This window comes from Garra rufa, chromosome 6, assembly GCF_049309525.1.
Source record: "Garra rufa chromosome 6, GarRuf1.0, whole genome shotgun sequence".
NCBI lineage: Eukaryota > Metazoa > Chordata > Actinopteri > Cypriniformes > Cyprinidae > Garra > Garra rufa.
The window spans coordinates 4,484,536-4,503,091 of record NC_133366.1 but is presented as its reverse complement, the minus strand read 5'-3'; the positions used below and the strand labels follow the sequence as shown (position 1 = coordinate 4,503,091).

At 38.4% G+C, this 18,556-nt stretch overlaps 1 protein-coding gene across 1 annotated transcript; it reads left to right on the top strand.

The window, feature by feature from the left end:
- Positions 1 to 1,224: 1,224 nt before the first annotated feature.
- Positions 1,225 to 3,525, top strand: LOC141336578 (CD209 antigen-like protein C). Its single transcript, XM_073842270.1, has 4 exons — positions 1,225 to 2,270; positions 2,363 to 2,484; positions 2,564 to 2,667; positions 3,063 to 3,525. The coding sequence occupies exons 1-4, from the start codon at positions 2,012 to 2,014 to the stop codon at positions 3,202 to 3,204; spliced, it is 627 nt and encodes a 208-aa protein (XP_073698371.1). The 5' UTR covers positions 1,225 to 2,011; the 3' UTR covers positions 3,205 to 3,525.
- The last annotated feature ends 15,031 nt before the right edge of the window (positions 3,526 to 18,556 follow it).

Below are 18,556 nucleotides of genomic sequence, written 5' to 3'. Positions count from 1 at the left end.
GTTAGTATTCTCCTAGTTGCATTACAGTGCTGCCTACACAAAACCTGCATGAGCCCAAAGGTAGAAAAGTTGCTCTGGGACCGAATGGTCTGGCCCACACTGGGCTATCATGGGATTAATGTGGGCAGTCCGCTAGTGTGTGCAATTGAATGGGTTAAATGCAGAGCACAGATGGATTGTCCAAGTATGGGTCACCATACATCACCACACGTCACTTTATTTATTTATTTATTTTTTACTTTTTAGCTAAACATTTGACAACACGATAAAAATGTTAGACATATGCACTGATGCAAATATTTATTTATTTCAAATCATGATAATTTGAATTGAAAATATAGGCTATGGTATAGGCAGGATATTGATGCATTAGTGAGAGCTGAATGTGACGGGAAAAAAATGACAGAGCTGTTTTCAAAACATTAAGCATTTGAATAAAATATATACATAACTTGCAGTTTAAATTCTAAAATAGTAAAAATTCTAGTTTACTAATTTTTCTTTTTTTATTCCCTTAAACTGCTGAAGACAGCTCTTTTAAAAACCACAACCATAAATACATTTCCCTGAAAGAAAACTGTTCTCTATTTCACATTTCTGCCTATTCACTTCTGCTATCTCTTCTGATTAACTCATATTTGTGGTACTGACAGGCATTTCGGTGCCTCCTTGGAAAATGGATGAGAAAAAAAAACACAGTAACAAAATACAAAATGCAAATATTGCAATAATGATATTAGACTGGATAAATCACTCAAAGCGACACCAGAGGATAAAGTTACGGGCTGCGTCTCTCATATTTAACAGAACATAATCATAGGGAAATGTCACATGACAGAAGGGCAATGCCTCCATATGTTGCATTATGATTGGCCTATTACTGTTTTCACTAAATCCTGCTTTTCTTTATTATGCTCCTCCCGCATTGGTCTGAATTAATACATAATTAATTCAGTCAGTGGGACTACTTAAAAATAATATTAATAAAAAAAATAATAATAATACATACAAACTCATTATGCATGTCACAGTAAAACTTTAAAGGACATGAAAACATGATCTGAGGGATTTTTTGTGAGCAATCAGTTTAGATAAGTTAAAGCTGGAGTAAGCAGTTTCTGTTCTAGTAACATGAACTAACAGTGAACAATATGTTCATTTACTAATCTTTGTTAATGTTAGTTAATAAAAATACAGACGTGGCACCCAGGGCTTCATCTTTATTTCTTGCACGGAGGGTTGATTGAACATGTCGGTTATGCATTACACTGCCATGTGCTCAAAATGTAAGAAAAGATCTGTCACTTTTTTCTGTTTCATTGTGGCTTTTTCCTTGGCCATTCATGCACATTATTATTATCAACCTCAGTTAATAGTCACAAAAATAAAGGTCCAGTTTGGACTGTTTAGGTTGGTCCTTTGGGTGGTCACAGATTCCTCTTGTTGGATTTTGTCAGCATGGTTTTGTAGTTTTGTAAATGTGGTTGAATGCACAAGATACAGTCATAGTTTGGGAGGAGAGTTTCACACTAGAAATCTGGAAGTTACTGGAAATCCAATGCAATCACTTCCTGTGTTATTTTAGCACTATTATAAGAAGAGCAGTCATTATTCTAAAGATTGCAGCTCTACAGTGAAGATGTATGACAAGACAGAGGAGCACATCATGGATTTACAGCCCATTTATGTAAGTGATGAAGACACCACTGGACCTCGAACAACCAGTTACAGCCAAGCTAAAGGAAAAGCTCAACAGTCCAGTAAGCAGAAAGTTTAATTTGAAGCAGAAACTGTGTCAGTAGTGTTTGAGGAATTGAGCAACTGTACAATTACAACCACTGTTTTCTCAATAACACGTTGAAGTATCTGCTTTGTATTTAGTGTATTAACACAAAGTAATTTTGTTTTCAATTTGTATTATGATAACATAATTATGGTGATTTAAATATACAAACTGATATTTCCATGTTTTTGGTCGTGTTTGTCAGGAGGAAGTAGATGTTTGGTGTTGATGGCAGTGAGTCTCGGGCTCATTTGTGTTCTTCTGCTGGTCTTCATCATACTGCAGCACATCACCATCACAGCAGAGAGAGACCTGATAAAGAGTTACAAGAACACAGTTGAAGAGTTCAATCAAACCATCAATGATCTAATGACTGAAAAACACCAACTGCAGAACAACTTCAACTCTTTGAGTCAGAAGAACCTGGAGCTGGAGACCAGAGTAATTTCTCTAAATGATGAACTGAAGAAAAAAGTTTATAATGGAGGTTAGTGTCTGTTTTTGTGTAAGTAGTTTCATTTTCCTAGTTTTTGCGATCTTTTTATTTGTACAGTTGTAAAAAGTGTGTGTTTCTGTTAGGAAATCAGAGTAGTCTAAATGGTTTGTTCATTTCCAAAAAGCCAATGAACTGGTCTGACAGCAGGAAGTACTGCAGGGTTCATGGTGCTGATCTGGTGATTATCAAAACTGAAGAGAAGCAGGTGAGATTCTGTGAGTATTTGTTAATGAATGAGAGGAATCACACTTTCATACTGTAAGCCTGTTTTTATTCACGCACAGATACTCATATCTTCATTATTCAGTGAGAGATTGTGGATCGGTTTGTCTGACACAGAGAACGAGGGCAATTTGACATGGGTGGATAATTCACCACTGAATCAAGGGTAAGTGCTACAACACTCACAGAAAACCACTGTGGATTTATTTTAGTCGTTTGTGTTATCATTATAAAAAAAAAGAAAAAAGCTAACGACATATTTTCTAAAAGAACAATAATGGCAACAGCCACAATTAAAGGAACATTCTATAATTATTTTGAAGAACTTTTCTGTTTTATTCTTCTGCATTTTCACTTCTGCACTACATTAGTTTACTCCCACGGCGGTACTGTGAATATTGTTGGCTTTTGTACTGTAGGATGAATTCTTTGTGACTTTCCCATTTGTTAGTTACAAATAAAAACATCTGCTTATTTCCTGGTTTTCTAAACAAGACGATGCTGTTATTAAAAATATTTTTTTTAAAAATTGGATTCTGAATCATTTAAAAACTTTTTTAGGTTTTGGTTCGAAGGTGAGCCGAATGATAAACATGGAAGTGAGGATTGTGTTGAAATCATGGCTTCTTCTTTTACCTCCATCCTGAACAACTGGAATGATCTCCCATGTTCAGAGAACAGAAAAGGAATTTGTGAGAAATAATGTTCATCCAGTCTTGTTTTGGTTTTGCCTGTAATAAATTATCTTATGAAATCATTCTTATTGTGATTTTCATTGTGATAGACATTCTTTTCTTTGCTATAATACAGCCTCTGATGTGTTCATATTATGCTTCATCAAAAGCAGCTCTGTATTAATATGATCTTATTCTAGCTTTTATCAAGCATTTTTTATTTGTTGGTCTGAAGTGTTAAAGTGAAAATCACAGTAAACTACAGAAATCCTAGATTGCCATAAATGTCTATATTCTTGTGATATTAAGTGTCTGTAAGTTTTAAAGTGGAATTGCTTTCTCTTTTAATAAAATTGTCAAGTACATAGTAAACTCTGTTTCATCCATCCCCGTCCATCAAAATAAGGGTCCTTAAATAGACTGAGTTCCCTTATTAGTCTACTAACCACACCCCAATCAGGCCAACAGACAAAAATAATTTATCCTGCCACATTCATATACATTATTTTATGGAATTATGTTGACCACAACATTTCTGAATTTCTGTGTCTGTTCCTGCTTGAAGATGTGGTATATCACTGAGGATCTGCTCTTGTGTCAGTGAGGCCTTTGCATCTGTCTCTGCGGCTCATCTAGTTTTTATGATCTCTGCAGATATAAAGGGATGTTGTGGTCCTCTTTAGGCGCTGATCCCCTATCTGGTCTGGATATGGAGTAGATCCAGGTGACTGGGTAACCTCAGGATATAGAGTAGGGTGGATGCCATTCTTCTTAAGATATAACAAGTACATGGGGTGTTATGGGAAGTTTTCCTGGTTCCGGTTAATATCAACCTGTATATAGTAGTTCTTAGTAGTTCTCCGGGAGATATAAGAAAAAAAAAATATAATGTTGCAGCTCTGCAGAGAGCTTTGGAGCTGCACTTTTCATAATTCATTATTCATTCATTATTCTTGTTGAAGGCCAGTGTGAAATTAAAACACTTCCTCTTGAAAGTTAGCATAAAATTAAAAACAATACTCATTCTGAGGACCACAGCTCATCTGTGAAGACGTACTGACCGACACAGTGAATGATGGATTTAGAGGTTGTTTATGAAAATGCTAAACCCAGATATTGAGAACACAACTGGACCTCGAACTCAGAGTCACAGCCAGGATGAAGATAAAGATCAAAAGCGCAGTAAGAACAAAAACTGAAGCACAAATGATGTTGTTAATAGTGTCAGTAATGTTTGAGGAAATGAGTCGCACAACATGTCAGTGTTTCTGCGTTTGTATTAACATGGATTTATATACTATTTGATTTTTCAACATGTTTTTTGGATATTTTACCATACAGCAACATTGTTACTGTACAGCAATGTTTGTCTTACAATAGAATATAAAACTCTACAGCATTATCAAAAGACAATGATAGATTATCTTTAAAGCTAATTCCAAACTTTATTTCTAATAATATGAAGGTTATCAATTGACATGTGTTTTGGTTGTGTTTGTCAGGAGGAAGTAGATGTTTGGTGTTGATCACAGTGAGTCTCGGGCTCATTTGTGTTCCTCTGCTGGTCGTCATCATACTGCAGCACATCACCATCACAGCAGAGAGAGACCTGATAAAGAGTTACAAGAACACAGTTAAAGAGTTCAACCAAACCATCAACAGCTTACAGGTCAATTACACTGATCTAATGATTGGAAAACACCAACTGCAGAACAACTACAGCTCTTTGACTCAGAAGATACTGGAGCTGGAGACCAGAGCCAGGAGTGAGGAACTGATGAAAGAAGCATCTAAAAGAGGTCCATGTAGACATTGTTATGATGTTCTTCTTTTAGGTTCCATGTACACTGTTTCATGAAGTGCCTGTTTCTGTGTGGTTTAGTTTATTTATTCATGTCCAATGAGTTGAAGAGCTGGTCTGACAGCAGGCAGTACTGCAGGGATCATGGTGGTGATCTGGTCATTATCAACAGTGAAGAGAAGCAGGTGAGTTTGTGTCAGTGTCTGTTACTGAATGAGAGGAATCAAACTTATTCTTGTTTTTATTCACACACAGAGGTTCATTTTTTCATTCGCCAAGGAAAAAGTGTGGATTGGTTTGTATGATGGAGAGCAGGAGGGCAACATGACATGGGTGGATAATTCAACACTGAATCAAGGGTGAGTACTAAAAATCACTGTGTGTTGATTTATATAGTTGCGGTCCTATAAAACTGAACATCTGATACAGGTTATTCAGGTTATACGGTGGAAATGAGGACTGTGTTGAACTGAATTATAAACAAGAGCAGCCAGGATGGTCACCCCTGAATGGCTGGAATGATCAATCATGCTCAGAGAAGAGAAAAGTAATTTGTGAGAAATTGGGTTCATCTCATCTTATGGTGGTTTTGCATTTATTGTCTAACAAAATCATTGTTAATGTTAACATGTAATTTCTGATTGAATCCCTGCCTTTGTAAAAAAAAAAAGAAAAAAGCTGATATGAAATTTGTTAGAGGGAAAAAAGTAAGAATATAACTCTCATGGCATGAATCGTGATCTGAGACACTGAACCTCTGATGTGTCCATGTTTTGCTCAGTCACAAGCAGCCCTATATTACTATGAGTCTAGGTTGTCTCATTTGTTGGTCTGAAGTGTTGAGGTGACAATCACTAAACTACAGAAGTCTGAAGTGTCCAGATTGCAATTATTCACCCTATAATTCAGATTTTGCCTGTTAAACTGCTTTTGGGTCAGGTTTCTTTAGTTTTTAATAAAATGTTGGGAACACTTTATTTCATGGTCTCTTAACTAGTTGCTTATTAGCATGCATATTACTGGAATATTAGCCATTTATTAATATTAATTAAGCACATATTAATGCTTTATTCTACATCCCCAATCCTAAATTATCTCTAATCCTAAAAATCCTAAAACAGTCATAGTTAATAGCGATGCAATAGTGAGGCATCTTCAACTCGTTAAGTCTAAAGAAACTTTAGTTAAAGATTTTCTTCTTTTTTGTACTTTTCTGCATTTTCACTTCTATATACTTTAGCTCACTCGCACGACAGTACTGTGAATATTGTTGGATTTTGTAGTGCATAATGAATTCTTTGTGACTTTCCCATTTGTTAGTTACAAATAAAAGCATCCACTTATTTTCTGATTCTTTAGGACTTGTAGCATCCAGTCAATATTGAGAAGGCCAGAACTGATGGTGAAACTGACTTTTATTGCCGACCGTGTTTTCCACCAACGTAAGAGCTGAGTATAAACAAATAAATCATGCATTACCATCACATTTCAAAGGTTACACAGCTCATTACATTAGTTTCAATCTGATAGCATTACCAAATTATACATTTTACGATAAACATTTCAAGTAACTCAAATATATTTCTCATTAACTCTACCAACCGTGTTCCCCAATTGACCGAAGCTAAACCTTGTAATTTTAACTGTTTCTCCGTGGCCTTTACTGTTTTTAACCGTGAACCTTTTCAGACTTTCCTTTCGTCCTTTGCGCCGTTTTTCCGTTTCGTTTCCGTCACCATACTTCCGGTTTCTTTTGTTATCAAAATAAAAGCCCGATACGGTAATAATAAAACATTATAACTTACTGTAATCAAAATAGTGCTCAACTACTCTGTTGGTCTTTACACTCCCACCAAATTATTTGCTATTACACATATAAAAAAATAAAAACGTAAATAATTTCTCCAAGTCACTTAACTAGAATACAGAAATAACTTGTAAACATGTTACAACTGTAACTTCAACATTTCAATACACTTAAGCATTGTAAATTTACCTTTCACAATCTTCTAGTAGCAGAACTAACTTATGTACTGGACGTTCTACTACAGACATTTTGTTCACACGTTGACCCCCTTTGGTAAGATTTCTGTCTGCAAAGCCTATTTTGACCTTTCTGACAAGTCCATCTGTATCTTTTACAGTGTCCAAGATTCGTCCAAGTTTCCACTGTGATCGTGGTTGCATTTCATCCTTGTCCATTACTATGTCACCTATTTGCATGTTTCTTTTAGGCTTGTGCCATCTTTGTCTGACCATTATGTTCTGCAAGTACTCCCCTTTCCATCTGCTCCAAAATTGTTCAAGCAGGTACTGTACTTGACGCCATCGTTTTCGTGCATATAAGTCCTCTTTAACGAACTGTCCTGAGGGAGGTAGAGGAGTTGAGGGTTTCAATGTGACAAGATGATTTGGAGTTAGCGGCTCCAAACTGTTTGGATCGTTGAGATTGTCTGTTGTAAGGGGGCGGCTGTTTACTATAGCAGCTGCTTCATACAAGAAGGTTCTGAGTGAAGAGTCGGTGAGTCGACCTGGTGTGAGAGTCAATGTTGCATTAAGAACGTTCCTTACAGTACGTATATGTCGTTCCCATACTCCACCTGCGTGACTAGCATGAGGTGTGTTTAGGACAAAATCACATTGGCTTTCTGCAAGGAAGTTCGTCAGTTTGTCAGTGTCAATTTCACCTTGTGCTGCACTCAGTTCGTTTTTGGCACCTACAAAGTTAGTACCCTGATCGCATTTTATTTGTCTGACAGAGCCTCTTAGAGCGATAAAGCATCTGAGTCCATTTATAAAAGTGTCCGTTGATAGGTCTTCTGACATTTCGACATGAATTGCACGTGAATAAAAGCATGTGAAAAGGAGGCCATACCTTTTATATTCTTTCCTTGCTTGTTTGGTCAGGAATGGTCCAAAAACGTCCATACCACAGTAGGTGAAAGGTGGAGAGTGTTCAATTCTTTCTGTGGGTAAGTCTCTCATTTTTTGTCCTTCCACAGGTCTCCTTTGTTTCCGACAAAACACACACTGGCGAATGTAGGATGCAACCGTTTGACTCAACTTTGGAATCCAATAGCCATTGGCTCGTATCTCATTCATCGTGAAGCCCTTTCCCTGATGATTGACCCTTTCGTGGCAGTGAGCAATTATCAGTTTTGTGACGTGATGTTCTCTCGGAATGATTGTTGGATGTTTAAATGAGCAGGGAAGCGATGAGTGATGGAGCCTTCCTCCCACCTTAAGCACATTGTCCTTGTCCAAGAGAACATCCAAGTTGTACATTTTGTTGTTCTTTGAAAGTTGTTTGCCTTTGTTTAATGTCTCTATTTCGTTTTGATATGCTTGTCTTTGTAAATCTTTGATGATCACAGTTTCTGTGTTTTGTCTTTCAGTTACAGTTGTGAGTGTCCTTGATTTGTCTTTGAGCACGTATCGTCTGAGACGTGCGACTGCCCTGACTGCACGGGACCAGGATGAGAACTTTGTGAGCCGGTCACTAAGGCTGGTCTGTTCAACCGTTTCTGTGTTTAGCGTATGTACCTTTCTCACCTCAGGGTCTCCTACCGTAAGTACAATGGTCTCTTTTGTTGGAAGCTGTATTTTCGTTTCCCACAGGAAGTGAGGGCCTGTGAACCAATTAGATGAGAGCAGTTCATTTACAGATGTGCCCCTGGACGCCATATCTGCTGGGTTTTTGCTGGTGGGCACATAAAACCATTGTTGCAGTGAGGTACTATTGCGGATTTTCTGCACTCTATTAGCCACGAACGTGTGAAACCGCCTTGCATCGTTGTTTATGTATCCTAGAGTGACCTTTGAGTCTGTCCAGAAGAACTCCTCAACTTTGTCATAAAGCAGTACCTCTCTTAGCATGTTACTTATAGCGACTGATACTGTGGCTGCGGTAAGCTCTAATCTTGGGATCGTAGTGACCTTTGTTGGAGAGACGCGTGCTTTGCCCATGAGGAAGGTACAGTGGACATCTTCCCTTTTGTTTATGAGTCTGAGATAAGAAAACTGTCCATATCCTGTGGTGCTTGCGTCAGAAAAGTGGTGTATTTCCCTTTTTACCACTTCTCCAAAATCTGCAGGAACATAACATCTGTTGATTTGCACATTTTTTAGATTGTGTAGATCTCCTTTCCAGCACTCCCACCGTGGTTTAAGACGCTCCGGTAGCGGGTCGTCCCAGTCTGTTCCTTCACGACACATTTCTTGGAGAATCCCTTTTCCCTTGAGCACATAGGGAGCAATGAAACCAAGGGGGTCGTATATTGCTGCGACCGTGGACAAGATGCCCCGCCTGGTTGGTGGTTGGTCCTTTAGTGTGATGTTGAATGTAAAGCTATCCTTCTCCACATTCCAATAAATGCCAAGTGCTCTTTCTGTTTGTGTTTCATTAAACGACAAGTCCTTTGTTTTTGTATCTGTTGCATGCTCTGAAGCTGGAATGCTTTTTAAAACTTCAGAGTTGTTGGACACGAATTTGTGTAACCTTAGTCCACCTTTTGCACATAGTTTGCGTGCTTCCTTTGCCAGTCGTATAGCATCCTTTACTGTCTCTGCGTTGGTGACTCCGTCGTCTACATAGAAATCTCTTGCTACGAACTGTGAACCAGCTGGATATGCAGAACTGTTCTCTTTGGCTAAATGTTTGAGTCCATAGTTCGCACAACCGGGTGAAGAAACAGCGCCAAAGAGGTGTACTGTCATCCTGTACGCTTGTGGTTGGCTGTTCATGTCTCCGTCTTTCCACCATACGAAGCGCAAGTAGTTGCGATCATTTTCTTTGACTTGGAACTGGTGAAACATCTTTTCAATGTCGCACATTAGAGCTACTTGGTGCTGTCTGAAGCGCACAAGCACACCAGTTAGGTTGTTGATCATGTCAGGACCGTTCAATAAATGCTCATTAAGACAGGTGCCTTTGTGTTTTGCAGAGCAGTCGAAGACCACGCGCAACCTCTCAGGTTTCTTTGGATGGTAGATGCCGTGGTGCGGTATGTACCATGTCTCTCCGGGCGGTCCATTATCATCAGTCCTTTCGGCATCCCCTCTTTTGATGATGTCGTTCATGTACTTCATGTAGTCTCTTTTGTAATTTTCATCTTTCATGAATTTGCGTTTGAGCTGGTTTAGCCTGGTTTCAGCGAGTTGTCTGTTATTTGGCATCTGTGGTCTTTCTTTGAATGGTAATGGCATTTCAAAATGTCCATTTTCCGTCTGTGTTATACCATGCTCGAGTTTCTGAAGGAATACTAAGTCCTCTTGCGACACAGTCTTTTCCTTCCCATCGGTCTCTTTGAAATCTCTCTCCAAAGCACGTATTGCATCTGCTGGAGTGGAGGGAGGGATTTCTTTAACAATGATCCGGTGACAGAGACTGCTCGCCGAGTCTGTTTCGTTGCATGGTGTCGAGTTGCCAACTATGCTCCATCCCAAATCAGTATGAATGGCATAGGGCTCATTTCCTTTGCCTAAGATTACCTGTTTTGGTGCGAGAGCTCTAGGACAAGTATAACCTATGAGGAGACTTACTTCACAACTGAGGAGTGGAGGGACCTCGTCTACAATCGATAACAAGTGACTCCACTGTTTGGCTGTTTCACATGTAGGTATGTGTTCTCTGTTAGCAGGTATGTAATCCTTTGTGTATGCAGTGGGGAGCTTTATGACTGTGGCCGAGTTGTAACCTCTCACTAAGAGATCAGACACCTTTCCACTGCTTAAAACTGCATTTCTACCCATCATAGTTGTTAGTTTTAGCTTTACTGGACAAACATCTGCCTGCAGCTCATGTGTGACATCCTGATCAATGAATACAGTGTCACTCTGTGTGTCTAATAACGCATAGACCAGTTTTTCCTTGAGTGGGTTAGTGGTAGTGGACAGCCACACTGGAACTATCATTGAGGTGCTGACTGACTGTTCAGATCTGGCAACATTAAGTGACATGGCTGTTGCTGTTTCAGGTGAGCCATCTCGGGCTGCGTAGTTTGTGCTCGCACGTGTTTCTCTTTGCAGACCGTCCCTGTAGGTTTCATCGTGAAGACATGTCGGGTGTCGCTTTGTGCAAGTTCCACAAGTGAGGCGGCGTTTGCAGTCCTTAGCACTGTGTCCTTGTTTTAGACAGCCATAACAAAGTCTATTGTCTTTCACATGCTTCTTTCTGTTTTCTAGAGACATTTTCAAGAGGTCAGGGCACTTGTGAAGTTGATGGGTGCCTTGGCACATTGTGCATGGAGAGCCGGTAGGTGTTTTTGTTATTGTCCTTTTATCACTTTGTTCAGTTGTGTTTGTGTTAAATGCACTTGCCTTGTTTCTTTTGATTTCCTTTGTGTTCCTTCTGTCGCTGTTTGTTTCAGTGCAGCGAAGTGCATGAATGGAGGTGACTGGGTTGCAGGCGACTTCAGCTTCTAATGAGAGGAAGGAGGCAAAGGCAATAAAACTTGGAAACTCACCGCCCTCCATTAAAGTCTTGGTTACCTGCCTGTTCCATCTCGCATTTATCCAGTCTGGTAGTTTGTGCAACAGTTTTTGGTTTTCTTCGCTGTCATTGAGTATTTGTAGCCCCTTTACATGAGGCATTGCAAGCATGCATGCATTTATGTAATCTGCAAATGCCCTTAGTCCTTCGGCATCTCTAGCCTGCACTTTAGGCCAGTTTGATAGCCTTTCTCTAAATGCCTTCTGAATCACGAATGGCTGGCCGTACCTTAGGTTTAGTTTGACCCAAGCGTCACTGTATGCCTCCTCATCGTTTCTAAAGAAAGTCCCTTCAAGGCATTTTCGAGCTGGGCCCGTAACATATCTTTTCAAATAGTACAACTTGTCTGCCGCTGAGATGCCCCTTTGTTCAATCAGTGATATGAATGTGGATTTCCATTCAATAAAGCTTATTGGTTCACCATTAAACACTGTCGGTTCTGGCGCGGGAAGTCTGTTCAGTTTAATGCTGTCTTGCACTGCTTGAGCTAGTTGAGTGACACTAGGGGGAGCTGTTTGCACAGGAATGAAAGAGAGTGCTGGTGTGGGCTGTTTGGGTGTGAAGTATGGGCTCTCCTGTTCACCTTTAATTGACTGTACATCATCCACCTGTGATAACTCTCTGTCATATGCTTCAAACCTGGCTCGAGCTGCTTTCACGTCCTTCTGTGCTTTCAAGCGTTCCAACTCTGATGTTTGAGCTGCCATTTGTTTCTTGTGCTCCTCCTCTAGAGCTTTTATCCTTTCCTGTTGTCTTTGTTCCTCTAGTGCGATCTCATATTCAGCCTCTTTTGCAGCTAACTCTGCTGCTGCGTCGGCTCGTTTTGCTGTGAGCTGTGAAACTGAGGACCGTTGGCTGCGCTTTGATGCTGCGGTTGAGCCGTATATGGACTGGGCGTAGTCGTGCTCTAAAAGTCCCCGTAAACGAGTTCTTTCACGCTCTGCATCAAACTCCTCAACAACACCACTTAATCTTTCCAGAATTATCCTTACGATGTCATGAGTTATTGCATCGCATGCATCCATCTTTCTCCTTATGTCCGATGATGGTGCCATTTGGTTTCTTATTTCTGAATATAACTTCAGTACATCATCTCTCTTTCGTTCTATCATGTCTGCGAGTTCTGACATCTCCGTGTCTGTGATATCTAACTTTAATCTTTCTCTTGTTTCGCGTACCTGTGCTTTCCATTGTTCATAAAAGGTTATTAGTCTTTTTTCCCTTTTACTCATTTCTTCCTTTTGGAATGTTATCATCCTTTCCGTTTGTACTTTAACTCTTTCAGAACGTCTTGGCAACTTTGACATGCTTTGAGCTTTGTTTTGAAGCTCTGTTAAGATTTGTTCTTTACATGTGATTGAATCTTTAATGTTTTGTCTCTCCTCACTTTCGTCTTTAAGTGAGTCTTTTAAATCTTGAATTTCTTGTTGTAAACTTGTGATCTGTTCATTTATGTCCATTTGACTTACTGAAACAGCCTGTGATTCTTCCATTTTGAGCACTTTTCCTTGAACTGTTTTATTTCCTGACCGACTTCTGCCATCTGCTGGACGTCACGGGTAATGCCGTTGGATCTCGTAGCCCGTTGTGCAGCGTGCGGCGGTGGTCAAGCTCTTACTGTAGCATCCAGTCAATATTGAGAAGGCCAGAACTGATGGTGAAACTGACTTTTATTGCCGACCGTGTTTTCCACCAACGTAAGAGCTGAGTATAAACAAATAAATCATGCATTACCATCACATTTCAAAGGTTACACAGCTCATTACATTAGTTTCAATCTGATAGCATTACCAAATTATGCATTTTACGATAAACATTTCAAGTAACTCAAATATATTTCTCATTAACTCTACCAACCTTGTTCCCCAATTGACCGAAGCTAAACCTTGTAATTTTAACTGTTTCTCCGTGGCCTTTACTGTTTTTAACCGTGAACCTTTTCAGACTTTCCTTTCGTCCTTTGCGCCGTTTTTCCGTTTCGTTTCCGTCACCATACTTCCGGTTTCTTTTGTTATCAAAATAAAAGCCCGATACGGTAATAATAAAACATTATAACTTACTGTAATCAAAATAGTGCTCAACTACTCTGTTGGTCTTTACAGGACTGTTATTATAAAAAATCTGAAATTCTGAATAATTTAAAACTTGATCCATCTTCAGGTTTTGGGAAAAAGGTGAGCCGAATGATTTATTTGGAAATGAGGATTGTGTTGAAATCATGGTTTCTTCTACCGCCTCCATTCTGGAAAACTGGAATGATCTCCCGTGTTCATTTAAGAGAAAAGGAATTTGTGAGAAATAATGTTCATCCAGTCTTATTTTGGCTTTGCTTGCATTATATTTTCTTATGAAATCATTCTTACCGTGATTTTCATTGTCACAATCATTATTTTCTTGGCTATAATACAGCCTCTGATGTGTTCATATTTTGCTTCATCAAAAGCAGCTCTATTTTACTATGATCTTATTCTAGCTTTAATCATGCATTTCATTTGTTGGTCTGAAGTGTTAAAGTGATAATCACTGTAAACTACAGAAATCTAAAGTGTCCTAGATTGCCATAAATGACTATATTTCTTGTGATATTAAGTGTCTGTAAGTTTTGAGTTGAATTGCTTTCTCTTTTAATAAAACTGTCAAGTACCACAGTAAACTCTATTTTATTTCATACTTCATTCTTGCGTTTCTGCTTTAGTGCTCTATTGAGAAATGTCCTCCAGTCCAGCAGGGTGCAGCAGAGAGCAGGTTTAGCAAACTAATCTTTCACCGGTACAATCAGGAAACTGCAGAGCATCAGGCATCTTGGTGCAGCATTTCTCCATGCTTAGAGGATGCAAGAAAATAAAGTAAAGAAATCAAACGAGGATGTACCATTTATGAAATGAGAAACGATCTTGTGTCAGTGTCCACCTCTCGACTCAGTGCTAGAAAGGTTCATACACTAGAGCGTGCTAAAGATCATTGGATTAATATGGTTTAATAGAGAAATTGTATCCATTTTAAGTTTATTACACACAGAGAGTAACACAAATTCACAATGCTGTTTCATTGTGCATATAGCATGTTTTAAACGTGGCATAAATAAAGATGTTTCTATGGCAAAGTGATGGAAATGGAGACGTTTAATATAATAACGGCAAAAGAGCAGCTTAGGAAGACCTGCAAACAATACTCTAAATCAAACTCTGATTCATTAACTGTTTAACTGAAAACCTTGGTGCTTTGCAAAGCTTCATTTCACCATCGCTACTGATTGGCTGCAAGTGTGTTTTGATACTCAGTCAAGAAAGGTCTAAACAAAACCTGCCCAATTGCTACTCAAAACTAGCCCAATCGCATTTGGATGGGGGTATCATTTTTAAAATTGCTTACTGGAGAGTAAAGTACACATTTTTGGTGGGGTTTCCCTGGTAAAATTCATATTCCAGGAGCTTGTTTTCTGTTTCAACCTCTATAAATAAATAAATGCTTTCGACACTAAACAAGTAATTGTCTTACTGAATATTAATGAATAAAAAACACAAATTATTTTGGCTCAAATCAGCCCTGTGGATTGGGAGTCTTTCCCACTGATCTCCCATATACTGGTTGGGTAGGTTTTGAAGCATGGATGCTGGTTTAAGATGGTCCTTAGCTGGTCATGTGCTGGTCCTAAACTGGGCCTAAGCAACTAGCTCCTGCTCAGGACCAGTTTAGGACCAGCACATGACCATTTTAAACCAGCTCAATCCAGCATCCATGCTTCAGAACCTACTCAACCAGCATATGCTGTTTTTTCAAGTAGGAAAGACTCTACTGTGAGTTTTGTTAATTCGTGTATTATAAATAGAATGATACTAATGCAAATTAGGACTGTATTGACATGATAAATGATCTCTCATGCTCAGATTATGTTTCAGACTGCATGCCAGTTAAAGTGATCAAACTACTAAAAATATCAGCTGCATCTTCAACTCTTTCCCCCGGTTTCACAGACAGGGTTTAAGCCTAGCCCTAGACTAAAATGTAAGTCTGAGCTGTTTCAACTGAAATAAACTTGCACTGACTGATTTTAAAAATATATCAGTGCCTTTTTTGTTTTAAGATGCACACCAGTAATGTTTTTTTTTTTTTCTAAGCATGTTTATAAAAATGACTTAAATGTCCTAATTGATCTATGGCCTAATCCTGGCTTAGTCTAAGCCCTGTCTGTGAAACCCGGGCCTTTAAGTCTAAAGAAACTTTATTTGAAGATGAGATTTAATGATTACAATGGTTGAGAAATGCCATTAATATATTCATTTAGAGTTTCCTAACCATAAAGAAGGATCTAAGCTCCAATGTTTTAGCTACATCATTTTAGTTAAAATAGCAGAACAGTGACATCTACTGAGCAAATGAAAATATATGAATATCCTGTTGTCACCCATTTGTGTTTAACAGCTGTAAACAAGAAATCGTTATCTTACAATCTGTATTTTCTAACACCATCCTGTCTGTTTCTTAATGCCACAGTGGTGCAGTTTACAAACATTATTAATTCCCATAATAATTCCAGTTCCAGTCGATTGTCTTTGGTACAGAGGCCTAGTTCGACCTCTTTTAGGGGTGTTTGAGTCTATTTTGATGGTCACAGATTCTTCTTGTTGGATGTCGTAGCTGCTAACATGATGATTTGACAGCAGTTATTAGGTTTAATATGCAATATATATTTTATTATACCATAATATGAGTCTACAGAGAGTTTTAGAATGAGAATGAAAGTCTAGATTTTTCTGAGTCTGAGCTAATGAAACCACTTCCTGTGTAGGGTTTGCACTATTTAAAAACACGGTACACATTATAAAGATCTCAGCTCATCTGTGCACACATACTGTACTCTACTGTAAGTAAGAGCACATCATGGATTCAGGACCTCAAAGTCACTACCAGAATGAAGGAAAAGCTCAAAAGCAAAGTAAGCAGAACATTTATTTTAAAGTAGAGACGGTCTTGTAGTTTCGCTAATGTCTGAAGGGATGAGAATATAAAAGAAACTATAGAATACTCTTTAAAAAGGCGCATCATTTATCTACCAACCAAGGTATATTAACTGTAAAGGTTGATTTGAGATGTTAAATCTGATAATATGTAGTGATCATTGTCATTAATCGCTGTTTTGGTTGTGTTTGTCAGGAGGAAGTAGATGTTTGGTGTTGATCCCCATGAGTTTTGGGCTCTTTTGTGTTCTTCTGCTGATGTTCATCATACTCCAGCACAGCTTACAGAACAGTTACACTGATCTAATGATTGAAAAAAACCAACTGCAGAACAACTTTAACTCTTTGAGTCAGAAGGACCTGGAACTGGAGACCAGAGTCAAATATCTCACTGCTGAGAACGAGCAGTTACAGAGAGATTTTGACTATTTGAGTCAGAAGAAAACAGAGTTAGAAAGCAGAGTCAGGTCTTTGAGTGATGAACTGAAGAAAGAACAGTCTAAAAGAGGTTAGCACAAATTATTCTCTCTGAGTGTGTGTGTATATATATATATATATATATATATATATATATATATATATATATATATGTGTGTGTGTGTGTGTGCGTATGTAGGCCATTGTTTGAAATTAAATGTGTTCTAGCCTATTAGCCTAAACACATTTTATTGAGCTTACTGTTAAATTAAATATGTAGACTGGGGACCTATAACAGATGTCAGTACTTTTCAATACTTTTGCCTCAATGTTCATACACTGAGTATTTATTTCTGCATGGACAGGCTGACTAAACATCAATATCAATTATGCATGTTAGGTTACATTGCCTATATAATATTATTCAATAATAACAGCAAATGCATCAATGCAGTGACAATTCACAACAGTCATTACTGTTATGTAAATGGAGAGATGGACTTAGTAGGCTGTGTTGCAGCAGGTGCATAGTAACTGTTTCATGCACAATATCACTGGTGGCGGGGCCCCATCTCATTGTTTGCGGGGCCTCACAGATGTGCGGTATGCCACTTACCTTTTTTTGTGCAAATATACATTGTATGTGTATGCTTTAAAAAAAGAGTGTGTTCCTTTTAGCCAATGTTTGGAGTCCAGGTGACTTGTTCGTGTCCACTGAGGCAAAGAACTGGTCTGACAGCAGGAAGTACTGCAGGGATCATGGTGCTGATCTGGTCATTATCAACAGTGAAGAGAAGCAGGTGAGTTTGTGTGAGTGTCTGTTACTGAATGAGAGGAATCACACTTATTCCTGTTTGTATTCACACAGAGACACATATCTTCATTAGTCAAGGAAAGAGCGTGGATTGGTTTGTCTGACATAGAGAATGAGGGCAGTTTGAAATGGGTGGATAATTCACCACTGAAACAAGGGTAGGAGCATGAGATAATATTTTTCCTTTCAATATACTTTTATGTTGCTAATTCATCTGATAAATAATTAAAGACAGTGTGAGCTGCGGCTATAAGTGCACAATCCAAGTTGGTTACTTTAATGAGTGAAAACTTTGGGATACCTGAAGATTTGGGGTTCTGAATAACTGAAAATGTCACATTTTATTTAGGTTTTTTTCCCCACATGAACCGAATGATGCATATGGAATTGAGGACTGTGTTGAAACGCAGCTTTGCACAGACTGTTCTTCCAAACTGAACACCTGGAATGATCTCCCATGCTCAGATTTAAAAAAAGCGGTTTGTGAGAAATAGGGTCATCCTGTCTTGTTATGCTTTGACTTTTTTTTTTTTTTTTTGGAATCATGTTATTGTGAATACGTTTTTGATTGAGGATTCTATCTTTGAAACATTTTAATTGTTTGTACCTTTTCATTATGTTTACTGCTTTCATGTTATTAATTTTGTTTGGCAATTTGAAAAATCAGAAGCTGATATTCAATTGAAAGTGAAAAAATGTAAACTTGTCATTATTATTGCTAAAATAAACCAACAACCTCTGTTTCTCTTGGGTATTATTCTGATATTAAGTGTCTGTGAAACTGCTTTTTAGACTACTTTTTTTAGTTATCGAGCTGTGCATTGTTAAGTTTAAGTTTAGTTTAGTGTTTATACTATGTGCATGGACAGTGCATGTGTAGCCATAATTAATTGTGCCTTTT

Excerpts from the sequence above, each read along its gene's own strand:
- LOC141336578 (XM_073842270.1), top strand. The coding sequence starts at position 2,012 with ATGGCAGTGAGTCTCGGGCTCATTTGTGTTCTTCTGCTGGTCTTCATC. Across the intron at positions 2,271-2,362 it reads GAAAAAAGTTTATAATGGAG|GAAATCAGAGTAGTCTAAAT; the intron begins GTTAGTGTCTGT and ends TGTTTCTGTTAG. Across the intron at positions 2,668-3,062 it reads AATTCACCACTGAATCAAGG|GTTTTGGTTCGAAGGTGAGC; the intron begins GTAAGTGCTACA and ends AAACTTTTTTAG.